We start from the raw sequence: 12,061 nt of genomic DNA on the forward strand, positions 1-12,061 counted from the left end.
ATTTAATCTATTTTATGTTTTGCAATTTTAAACTTTTTTATCAAAGTGTTTCTTTTGTTCCTGTTTAAAAATAATTCTATTTTATGCTGGCATCTGAATTTTAATTAATTGACCTTTCTTGGGCTGCTCAGATTAGTTTGGGATGAATTGCTAATGAAATAAGGTACTATTTTTCACTTTCAGTTCAGTGTAAGTTGTGTTCTTAGTGATGCAGCAGCTAAATCTTTGGACTGTTTATTTCAAATAATTATAGCTTCTAACTTGATTTCCTAATGAAAATAAGTTAGTCACTTGCCTACTAATGCTATAGTAGCATTGCCTTTAGTAATTGGTAGACCCATTATTGCAATATTTGATTGAGAGCTATGTATGCCTAAGGTAATTAATTGTTGTAGTATTTTTTAGAGCATCTAAATGGGAAGGATGAGGTCTGAGTATGGGAAAGGTTCTTGCTTTAGTTGGGGAACATGTGGAGAACTTCAGGATACGTTGGGAAGTGTGGTTTGGATGCACTAGAGAAGAAGAGCTTAAGAAGTCACAAGAGAAGGGGAGGAACAGAAATATTGTGGTATAGTATCAGGAGGTCAAATTTTCTTCATTCAACTGGGTTTCTGTGTCAATTCATTCCTTTATTTGTATTATTTCACTGCCATAATTGTGAGAGGAATGAAATGAAAAATAGTCTGTACACACTATGACCTTGGCATGTTTGCCTGAGTTTTTGGGGCAGTTGAGGTTATATGGTATCAGCCCCAAGCTGTAGGCATCTAAATTTAAATCTTGCCTGTGTAGTAGCTGGAATAGTGATTCTACTCTGCTGCTGTGGGCTCCAGAGCTCAGTGGCTGGAGTCTTACTGTTACTTGTAAGGGAAGTGTCTGAGCACATCACACACTGTGCCCTTGCTGTAGTGCCCACTGAATGAATTCCAAAGCTGTGTAAGTACAGAACTTAGGATGAGACACAACCAAAGACTTGCCAGTCAGCAGTCATTAAATGTCAATATTTGAAATAATTTTTCAAAGAAGTCTTTTATTTCTACTGGAAGAAAATTTTGTAGGTACATATTTTGAACCACTTCATATTGTTCAGTACATTTTTTGAAATTATTACTCTTGTTCTGAAGTGTCACCTTGTCACAGTTGTCATGTTGTATCTCTTTAATCCACACCTTGCTCTGTTTTGATCTGGACTGAGTTGTCCTTCCTAATGGTAGAAGTTTTACAGCATTTCTACCTTCTGCAATGAAATAAAAAAGCTGTCTGGGTAGCACTGGCATTAATTGGGATTTTGCTTGAGTGCTGATAACATGACTTGGCTTTCCTTACTTACTATTAAATACTTTGGAAATACAGGGACAAATTTCACAAACTGTCTTGCTCCATTTTATGATACCGAGAAATCCTCAATTGAAGGTATCTCTATCTATTGAATTTCCAGGTATTTTGATTTAAAAAAAAATCACTGTCTTTATGGGCATCTTTTCCTGGATTAACATAAGTTTTGAATATGAACAAGTTTATCTCAGTTGTAATATATGCCATTTAGTAGCAAGGTTCCTTTAGCTACTTTTAAATAACAACTCTTAAATTGTTTATGGCGAGTACATGCAGCACTATGTTTTATATGATATTATTATATATTTTATATTTATGATCTCTGATGTTTTCGTTCTGAGCCTGCTAATGACAGAAATTATTCAAAGCCGTTTAAAATACAGTACTTTGAGGCAAACAGCAGTGAATAATACTGAACAAAATAATCCAGATTTACCTGATTCTTTTCTGTTAACCTGTAATGTAACTTTAGTGACAACAAATGTAAAATTACAGATGTCAAATTACTGGAGGGCTGTTGCTGGCAATCAAAGAATATTAAATTTTCAGTTGTTAATTTGATTTTATTTTTCTTGTTGAATGCTGTCAATAGTAAAATGATCTGAGAAGGTGCACTGAAAATATGTTTAACTACGGAGATCCATTTGGAAAAAAACCCAATGTTTTAATTAATATTTGTTTTCTAGTGATTATTGAACAAACTCAAGTATGTTTGAAGGTTTAGAAATCTAATGAAAGCATAATGAAAATACAATTTAATGTGACATTCCTGGTCGTATATGTCACACATATAGCAGACAGGTGAAAACCAACATTTTCTTGGCAAAAATGACTGAATTATTTATAAACCTTTTATTTCTATTTTGCTGAAGTTTAAATATGTTTCATTATTCCTTAAAATGGAGTTAATAACTTGTAATGCTTTATATTTAGAGTCAAAAGTAATGTCATTGTTACCTAGATTTCCAAATTATGTATCAGTTTTCAAGATAGCATTACCCTGATGGTGCAAGGTGAACATTCTTTGTCTCTTGCTGCTTAAGCATGAGGAGTGAGGACCCTAATACTGCCTTTATTGGCATGCACCATCATACCTACTTCTTTATAATCTTTACACAGTTGCATTCAGGAGGGCCTGCATAGCTTAAAATTGTCAAAATTTGTAAATCTTCTTAGGATTAATTCCAGAGGCTGAAAGTAGTAAAATTAGCAGTTAGTGTGCTGATGTCTGATCAAACTTTTTTTTTCCTGGTTTTAATTTGCAGTGACCTTGAATTGTGTAACTTGTAGTTGACACGTAGCCCATGTTACATTGATACCTCTAATATTGCATTGTTAAATTCAGTTTTGTGTCATGAATAAATTTTTTCCAAATTTTGGCACTACTGTGTGGCGTGTGGAATGTCAAATTAGTAATTGTATAGTAAATATTGATATGTATTAAATAGATAATGTTTTACATTTTTTAATAAATCACCCTTAGGGAAATGTGAAAGAGAATCCTTGTGGCAATTAAATTATTTTAAAGAGCCATGAAATCGACTAGCATTTTCCATTCTACTACATTCTACTACAGTGTTATATCTTGTCTAAGCCAGGAAAATCTTCCCAAGCAGGATATTATTAATATACACAGATCAAAATCTGCATAAATATAAAGGTATAGATTTGTTGGAGTGACAGGTTTATTTGTAGTGTAACAGTATTTAAATCAATAAACAGCTTAAAACAGAGAACTGTCTTTAATTTGAAACCAGTATAAATCACCTTCAAAGAGGACCCAAACAGGAGAAGCATTATATTGCTAGCTTCTGTGGAATTGAATTTATGACTGTTTGTGCTTCTAAACTGGTCTAAGTTATTTTTGATGAGCTGTTTTCTACTTTTTCTGAATTGAACACCAGCTGCTTCAAAAAAAAGGTTTAAGAAACCATAAAGTAGGCAGTGCTTTTCTATATCGTATGATAAATTACTATCTAATGTGGTGATTTTCTCCCATAAAAACAAGCATTTTCATGGTTTTTTTAACGTATTTATGTTATTGGCGTCTGTGTGTCAGACATTTTGGGTTATTGGATAATCTCTGATGTTTCTTAATTCCTTCCACATCCCTTCTAATATACTTTCATTTTTAAACCAGAAGGAAAGAGTGATATTGTCAGCTTGTGGCAGTTGTATAACACAGGCAGGTTAATAATGCTGCTATTTCAAAGATAAAGTGTAGCAGTGAACCTGAACTCATGCAAGTTTTATGTAGTAACTTAAAAGGTGCTTGTAAGCCTTTGGTGCTCACTGTTATCATCTATGGATACCTCTTGTCCATGAGGTTCATTACTTTTTTTGGCCAACTGCAATACTGAAAAAATTTCTAGTTTTTGTGTAGAATCATCAGAAACATCTGTTGTGTACCAGTCATATATTGGTATGTGCTAAAGCTTTATGAGCGTTTGCCTTACACCATTTATACTAAGCTTCAGTGTGAAAGTTTTAATTCCTGTTACTCCTCAAAATCTCTAAGTTGTTTTTTGTTTCTGTTTTGCTGAAGTTCTTCATTTTTTTTTTTTTTTAAGTCCTATCACTTGGCTTATAAATAGAGCACATTTTAGTACTCAGTTTATTTTAATACACTGTTCATATCAATTTTCAAATTACTAATTCTGGAAAGTTTGTGCAAAGTCTGTAAGAGATTTGTAATTCTAGTGGCAGTCTTTTTAAGAATAAGACTTAACATACTCAAGTGTTTATATTTTTGTATATACTTTTTGGCTAGTTCTGTAGATCTGTATTAAGAATGTGGAGCTATTTTCCTAATACTGATTAGTGTAGTAGTCTGGCAGTGGTTCTGTAGGTAATGCTTTAAATTATTTCCTGCGAGATGTTTTTCTTGTTAGGTATAATAGATAAATAGCAAAACCATTCTGTTCTAACACTGAATTTTAAATATATTCTCTTCTAGAGAACTAGAGGACGAAAACGAAGCTTTGTGCCTGAAGAAGAAAAACCTGAGGTTGGAATATAGTGTTTTGTTTGTTTGTTTTTTTAACAGTTTCACAAAAAATTAAACTTTGGGCTGAGGTGTTACTTTCCTTGCCATAATTAAAAATACTTACTTTCCTTCCCTCCTTTCCTCCCCATTCCTTTCTTTTTGCCTTCTGCTGTGACAGGAACGTATTCCCAGAGAAAGAAGGCAACGACAGTCTGTGCTGCAAAAGAAGCCCAAGTCAGAGGATTTAAGGACTGAGTGTGCTACCTGCAAAGGCACTGGAGACAATGAAAATCTAGTCAGGTAGGTTTGATACTCTGACCTTATGAGAAGTTAAAGTCCCATCTTTATCACTTTGTCGTGATTAAAATGAAGAAAATGTACTTTTTGAAAACTGTAAATTTCCTCCCATTATTTAGGGGTATCATTACATCCAAAATACTGACTTGATTCACTTATTGATCTGCCAAAAACATTTATATTTTAAATAACTAAGATAATCTGTTTTTCTAACACAGAAGAATTAATTTGCTCTCATCAGGGTGAATTGTTAATGCTTTAGAGCAGGTCAGAAAGATAAACCAACATTTTAATTATATTAAAGCATCCTAAAAGTAATTAAATTAAAATAATCAATAATTTTATGAGCTGAAACGTGGATTATGAAGAATTTATGTTTCTAAAAGGGTATTAATGCTACCTCCATTAATGCAGACCATGAAAGGGTTAGATAATCATGTTTCTTATCTGAAACAGAAATGAAAAAAAGACCACTGAATGATGTTTTAGTAGGTGCAGAAATCTAATTAAAGTATAGAATAGCTGCTATTAAATAGCTACCATTGACCACAACTTCAGCCGGTTTTGACTTTATAGCTCTCATTGTAGCCTCTTTGCAAAGCTGTAAAAACTTTCTCAGTTCTTGAAAGAAGAATCATGGACCTTATCAATCAGAGGGTTGATTTTAATTGAAACTACAGAGATTTCATTCAAATGATCTTATAAGTTCAGATTTTAAAATTGTGTTGTATTTAGGTCCTGTATGCTTCAACAGGATTTTTCTAGACAAGTTCTTCTCTTTAGGTCAGATATAATTGTTGCTTTTAACTGGAAGGAGTACTCCAAAATTAGTATTTTAGTTTATCTCTGGGAGTCAGAGTTATGAAAAAGGCCAGAATCACTGATGACATAGGCAAGCAGCACATAGCTTTATCATCAGGATGTGTCACAGGTACAGATGCCTTGTACATACTCAGAATAGCTGGTTTTAGTATCAACCACAGCATATGATTTACCATAGAAATTGGTAAAATAGCAAGGTTGTGTGCCAGAGTGTAGTTGTATTTCCAAATTGGAGGCAGAGTGCCTGTACAAGCTCATCAGTAACTGTGTGACTCTGATATACAGACAGGCTTCTACTGCTGGGTAATCTTTGATCCTACTCGGAGCCAGGCTGGGAAACAGAGAGGGGTGTTACAGGGATTGCTCCTGCAGTTACACTGATGGGGACTGGTGGCAGCAGGTTTTTATCTGCCCATGACAAGATAAAGGGCTTTCTTAAGTCCTATAGTTTACAAGAAATAAGATACAGGAAGACCGTTTTGTTGTGGGAAGGAATCCTGGTAAAACACGTTCTGTGTTTTACTGTGAAAAAGGCAGGGAATTAGTTTTTTTCTTCAGGCTTTTTCTAGAAATGTTAAAAACACCACATTTGAGGACATAAAAGATAAGATGAGAAAATGCCATGAGGAGCTGTATAGTTAAGTTGCAATTTAAAAATAATGGTAGAAAATTACTGTTATGTCTTGTTTACTGCAGGAAAAGATTTTAGTAGTAATTTAGATGGCCCAGAAATAAATGTATTACATGACAAAACCCAACAGGTTCTCTTAAAAATCAGCCTCATATTTATCCCAAGAAACTGAACAGTACTCCTGCATAGAAGGAGTTTTTAATGTTCTAATCCTTTGTTCATAATTCTCTGAAAAATATTTCTTTAAATCTTATTTTCCATATTAATTTTTAAAAAAGATTTAAATTTTAAAACTTGCTTTTCTTCAGATAATTCCTATAAATAGCTTCAACTTTACCCAGTTTAGATTACCACTGCTTCTAAAGAGCTGTGGAGGCTTACTTTTGGTAGTTACTAAATTATGTTAATTCTGCAATCCAAGGTATGTAGGGGAGTGATCCAGAGTGTTGCTATGCCAGAGAGAGTTTTCCGAAGTTTTATTTTCTTTTGCATTGGTACGACATGATAGGAGTGATACTCTGCCTGCCCTGGTGCTTTTTCCTCCTTGTACCATCCTGCAGGACTCCTTTGTGGTGGTAGAAACAATGTTTTAAATTCGAAGTTGTAGAACTCCATGCAAGCAAAAAATGTTAAGGTGGGAAAACAAAGTATTTTTCAGTACTTGTTTTTTTGGCACTATCTGTTAGTAAAGCTCAACATTTCTCAGATCTTTATTATTATCTTTGGTTTTCATCAAAGTTACTGGATTTAATTTTCCCACTTTCCAACCCATCTGTAACTAAGAAAATGGGGCTTGTGGTTATGTTATACAGGAGATTTTTCTGAATCCTGAATTTTTCAGGAGAATTTTCTGAATATACAAGTTCATCACTAAGTTAAACAGAAGTATGCAACAGGTAAAACTGCAGATTTAAGGAATAAACTTGAAGGGCTTTCTGTCTTTTCCTGCTGTGTTACCACAAACAGGGCTGGTTACATGACACTTGGACAATCTGCTATTAAAAATTGTAGGTTCTCCTAAAATTTAGTTGGCCCTCACTCCAGAGTTGCTATCTGAGTAAGGATTGCATGAAGATAAGCAATTTTTTCGTATTTCAAATAATGCAGCAGAAATTTATAATTTATAATAGTAATTTATTTAGCAATGAATCTGGAGAAAAAAAAAGTAAAATTTAACTAGCTCTGACTGTGGGACTATTAGAAGAGGTTTTTTTAGCCTCCATTTTAGGTGCTTCTGGGTAGCACTGGATGGCTAAGGGATTATTTGTTGTATGTTCCATGGCTTTACTTAACATGTTATTCATATGGTTTAAAAATCAAGAAATAACTATGGAAGGATTTTTCCTTAAAAAGTACATTTCATTCTGACTAATTATAATGCTTTACTAACTGACTGAACGATGCCTAAGTGACTATAGTGATAAAAATTAGGATGCCTTTAATTAATGGCTTTTTTCTAAAACTAATTGACATGTTGCTTTTATTTATGCACATAGTTTGCCATAGGTATATATTACAGATGCATTGAAATAATTCTTATTTAGTCAGGGATGTCAGATAATATGGATAGGTTCATTCAGTATAGCAGAATGCACTAGAACAGAAAGTTTAGATTTCGTGGTTTTGTCCACTAGAAAGGATCAGTCTTGTGATACCTATTTGATGGCTTTTTTTTTTTTTTTTTTTAAGAAATTACAGTTAATTTATTTTATAAATTCTTCTGTACACATCTGTGTAAATGCTGTTGAGCTAAGTAAACCTGCAATTTTTACCTTTTACAAGAATAATAAGTGGCACAGTCAAGATATACAGATACAGCAGTGAAGAGTTAATTTAAACCATGTACTCAAAAGAGACAAAGTTGGATCTGTAACTGTCATTATGAATAAGTGAGAAAGCTATAGCAGTAATTAAGGAAAAGTGTGGATTTTGAGTATATTTTTACTTAAATGACCTGTCATTGAGTTTTGAGAGAAATAAAAGATGGAGGTTTTAAAATATTTTATATTTAACACAGATAGGTTTGATACGGGGCAGGCATGAAGACACAGCACTTTTAAAAAAGAGAGAAGAGTTAAAAGAGCTGTAATGTGTGCTTGAAACTAAAGTATTGTGAAACCAGAGGGTACCTATAAAATGATACTATTCAATCGTAACCAATAATCAAATATTGGCAACATTTGCTTGAAATTGAAGACATGCATTGAAGTATGGGAGTTTCTAAAGCTTGATCTGAAAGGTAGATTTTCTGAGAAACTCAGAAAATAATTTTAAAGGTTCTATTTGTTTTTAGAGCTGACCTCTACTGTTTGTTTCAGAGAGCATTTAGATATGATGCTTTTCTTTTCATTTTGTGAATCTTTTTGAGTCATATACAGTTTAGACATTTAAAAGGTTTCTTGAGTGCTTAATTACAATCTTGCATGAATTGCTTAGAATGATAGATCTTGCAGAGGAATTGCTTTATTTGTAAGTACCTCCTGTTTTGGTGGTTTTTTTTCTTAATGAGGCTGTAATTCACTGATGCAAATCTTCAAAAATAGCTCCCCAATAGTTCTTTTTTGAAAGCCACCATATTTAGTAGAAACATGGATAAAGAAGTCTTTCAGGTGGCTCAATATGTAATAGGGAAAACCTCTCCTCCGTATTGTAGCACTGTATAGACAAAATGCTTCTAGCACAGTATTACTATGTAATCTGCTTGGTAAAATAAAAAAATTAAGATGAATTTAAGTAATTTTAATTTGTAGAACATTTTTTAAATGAAGAATACACAAGCTAATCCAGTTTAAAAGCTTTTAAGAGAGGGCTTCAAATTACTTCACTTCTACAGAAGTGGCCTCTTCTCAAAAAAACCCAGAGTTTTCAACTGCTGCTATTAAAAAAACCCATTAAATATACGGTATCTGTTATTTGCTTTACGATAAGCTTGGGTGGTATTTTGGAATGCAGTGCATTAGATAAAATTGACATCTCAATAGTAGATTTGAGAAAAAAAATGGAGTATTGTTCTTGTATGGGCCAAAATAAGGTTAAAGAAATCTCTGAAAAACATTTGATTTCTTCATCCAACAATTTAGAGGAAGCATATTGTACATTCTTTAGTGCTTTTTGTGTATTGAGTTTTTCTGCTGTATTGTCATTTAAGTTAGAATTTTCCATTTCATTTTATTTTCAGTAACTGAGGCAAAATGATGACTCCAGCCATTACAGAGAGGGTAAAAAAGATGAAGGTCATGTATTTGTAAGAATAGAGAATGGAATTTGTTGAAAACTGTATTTGAATGCTGATTATAAAGTATTCAAAAAAACCACAAATCTGCAAAGCAAATTATCAAGAATGTATATAGTATTTATTTTTAATGCATATGTTTACTAGGAAATAAGCTAAATGTAAAAGTACTTATTTTTCCCATTATACTCTCTCGCTTTTCAAGCAAGTTTAATGTGCTAAACATACAGTCGCTGTATCAAAGCAGACAAGGAAGATGAGGAGTAGGAAAGGAGAAAGAAGAAAATATATGCAGTGTCATATTTGCTAAACAAAAAAACTATGAAGGAGAATTAACTATAAGGTTGACTATAGTATGAATTATCCAATCATACTATAATGAAAATCTTTAAAAGGGGCATCTGTAATTCTGGTGCTACGAATGTATGTATCAAGTTTAGGATGATAATTTATACTGTATAAAAGATTGCATGCTTAGCTGCACACAGTGGTCAGCTTTAATTCTGCTTTTGTCAGAAAGTGTGTTCTAGACAGTCTCTTTTGAAACCTCCGGAGATCATCTGTCTGAAAATGCCTCTCACCAGATTTCCTTAATTGTATTTTTCTTGTATAGGTTTATCTTCGCATTTTTATTTCTTACATTTCCATGCAAAGGGGCATGCCAAACTTCAAGTTAAGGATTTCTTCCTTATTTGTTCTGCTGTTAGTTTTGAATCTCTTCATGAGCTGAAGTTTATTCCAGACCAAGTACATTAATTATTCATTACTTTAAATGAACTGCAACAAAATTCACAGTCCATCATAGTGATTGAAAGCCTATTATTTACAGCAGAAGTTCAAGACCACTAATGTAGGGATCAATCACAAGGAAAATGTTAGTTAGTTAAGCCACAATTTGCAGCCATCTTATGTGTTACAGAGGATTACAAATGCATTATTTTATTGAAATGAACTAAGAGAATGTAAGGAAATGTAACATTCAGTTGTGTAGTCTATTTCTGCTATATAATTTACAATGATTAATTCTGTGAGTTAAGTTTTCTAGTTGCTTGAGTTACCTGTTAGATCATTTTTTGCATATTGCCTTCTGGAAAATGTTTCTTTTTTCTTCGAGATAGCAGAGTAGTACATATAATGACAAATGCACATTTTCTTCAGAGGACTTTATTCAAACTGACCTTGCATTGCATTTTACTTTCTGTCAATTCATATGTTAGACATTAAAAAAAAAACTATAGGCATAGTGAAGCTGTCTGGCCAAGTGCCTACAAGTCAGGCATTGATCTGGTAATAAGACTTGTACTGCTGTCATTCAGGGCTTCTCTAGAAGCAGACTGCTGGCTTTGTTTGGATTTGAGCTATCCAGCTACCTGAAGCTGTTCATGCCTGGGACATTTGCAAAAAGTGCATGGCAGACCCTTGGGTTTTCTGTTAATTAGGCATCAGTCTATTTACCTGGTACCTAATGGATTTCTTTAGTACACTTGTCTGTTATTTTCCTGAAATGAGACAGCAAAATGTGAATTGATGTTACTATTTTCCTTTGATTGTTTTGCAGCTTAACTCTTAGGGAAATTTAAACCGTCTAAAGAATAGAAGCTCAGGTCTTTGGTTATTGCTTTTGTGTCCCATCTCTGGTTTGTTTCTTGATGCTGTGTAGTTTAGAAGGAGCTACCTTATGGGTAGTCTGTGTAGGAGTGGCCCAAACCTGAAATTTTGGAGGTATTGCCATGTTTAAAAGACTTGTTACCATTCAATTCAGTTATCACAATTAAGAAATTCAGCCTGGGAAATATGCACAGGACCATCTGATGTAATTCTTTGGTAAAGTTTAGCATTGAGCCTTTGTTTTGCAAAGGAGAGCAAAACTGCATGAGAAGTTACCTGGCCTACCATGCTTTCTGATCAAATGCAGGTAGGAAATCATGCAAACCATTTTTCGCTTCACACGCTCCACAAAAGGGTTTATTTGACTTTTTGGAGATTATTTAATGACATTTCCTGTTAATACACTGGAAAAGAATAGAGGAAAAATGGATATTTGTCTCTCTTCAGTGTTATGAAATTTCTAAAACCCTGTTGGAGCATTTTTGTGATATTTGATGAGGTTTGTTAGTGTTCCTCTTACAAGTGAATAGGAGAGAGCACTGTGATCACTCCTCGATTATTTTTCTTCACATTCTTTTCTGGGCTGTTTACTGATCTGCCAGTCAGACCTTCTTGAAGATCATACTGGGCTTTAGTCTGTAGAAGCTTAGTGAACAGTAGAAGTTTATACTCTTCAGATATAAGTAATTGTCCAAAATTCTTAGTATTGATATTTGAAGTGTGCTGATCCAAAAAGCTTCAGTACCAGTGTCATGAACTTCAGAAATGCACAACAAGATTGCCACTTGTAAATAAGAGAATCCTTCTACATGGTTACTTTATTTTCGATTAACAAAGAGTATTTTACCATTTTTTTATTATTGAACTTCTAATATAGAGTTATCATTCTTTTCACTTCAGTTACAGCTGCTCAATCAAGTCTTTGCTGCAGTCATGGGTTTGTAAATTACAGCTTGAAACTACATATCGCAGTTGTAATCTGTTCCCCAGACAGCTATGTATCTCAGGATTTGTTTTTTATTTTTCTGCTTGCCCTAGGAAATAAATGTATCAGGCACCTTTGCTCCTTTTTTTTTTTTGTGTTCTATAACTACTAGGACTTATAATAACATGTAAAATGAAAAAATGCAATATAGAGGTTCTTGGCTGT

The 12,061-nt window shown here is 33.4% G+C and overlaps 1 protein-coding gene across 1 annotated transcript in view; it reads left to right on the plus strand.

Annotated features, from left to right (window-relative positions):
* The window catches only part of PHF14 (PHD finger protein 14), a 159,415-nt gene that overhangs the window by 62,028 nt on the left and 85,326 nt on the right, over positions 1-12,061 (plus strand). Inside the window, exons 15-16 of the mRNA XM_088160059.1 lie at positions 4,292-4,342; positions 4,500-4,621. Coding sequence (XP_088016185.1) covers positions 4,292-4,342; positions 4,500-4,621 — 173 coding nt within the window. The remainder of the gene's footprint in view (positions 1-4,291; positions 4,343-4,499; positions 4,622-12,061) is intronic.

The sequence above is a fragment of the Sturnus vulgaris genome, chromosome 1 (assembly GCF_052056855.1).
Source record: "Sturnus vulgaris isolate bStuVul1 chromosome 1, bStuVul1.hap1, whole genome shotgun sequence".
NCBI lineage: Eukaryota > Metazoa > Chordata > Aves > Passeriformes > Sturnidae > Sturnus > Sturnus vulgaris.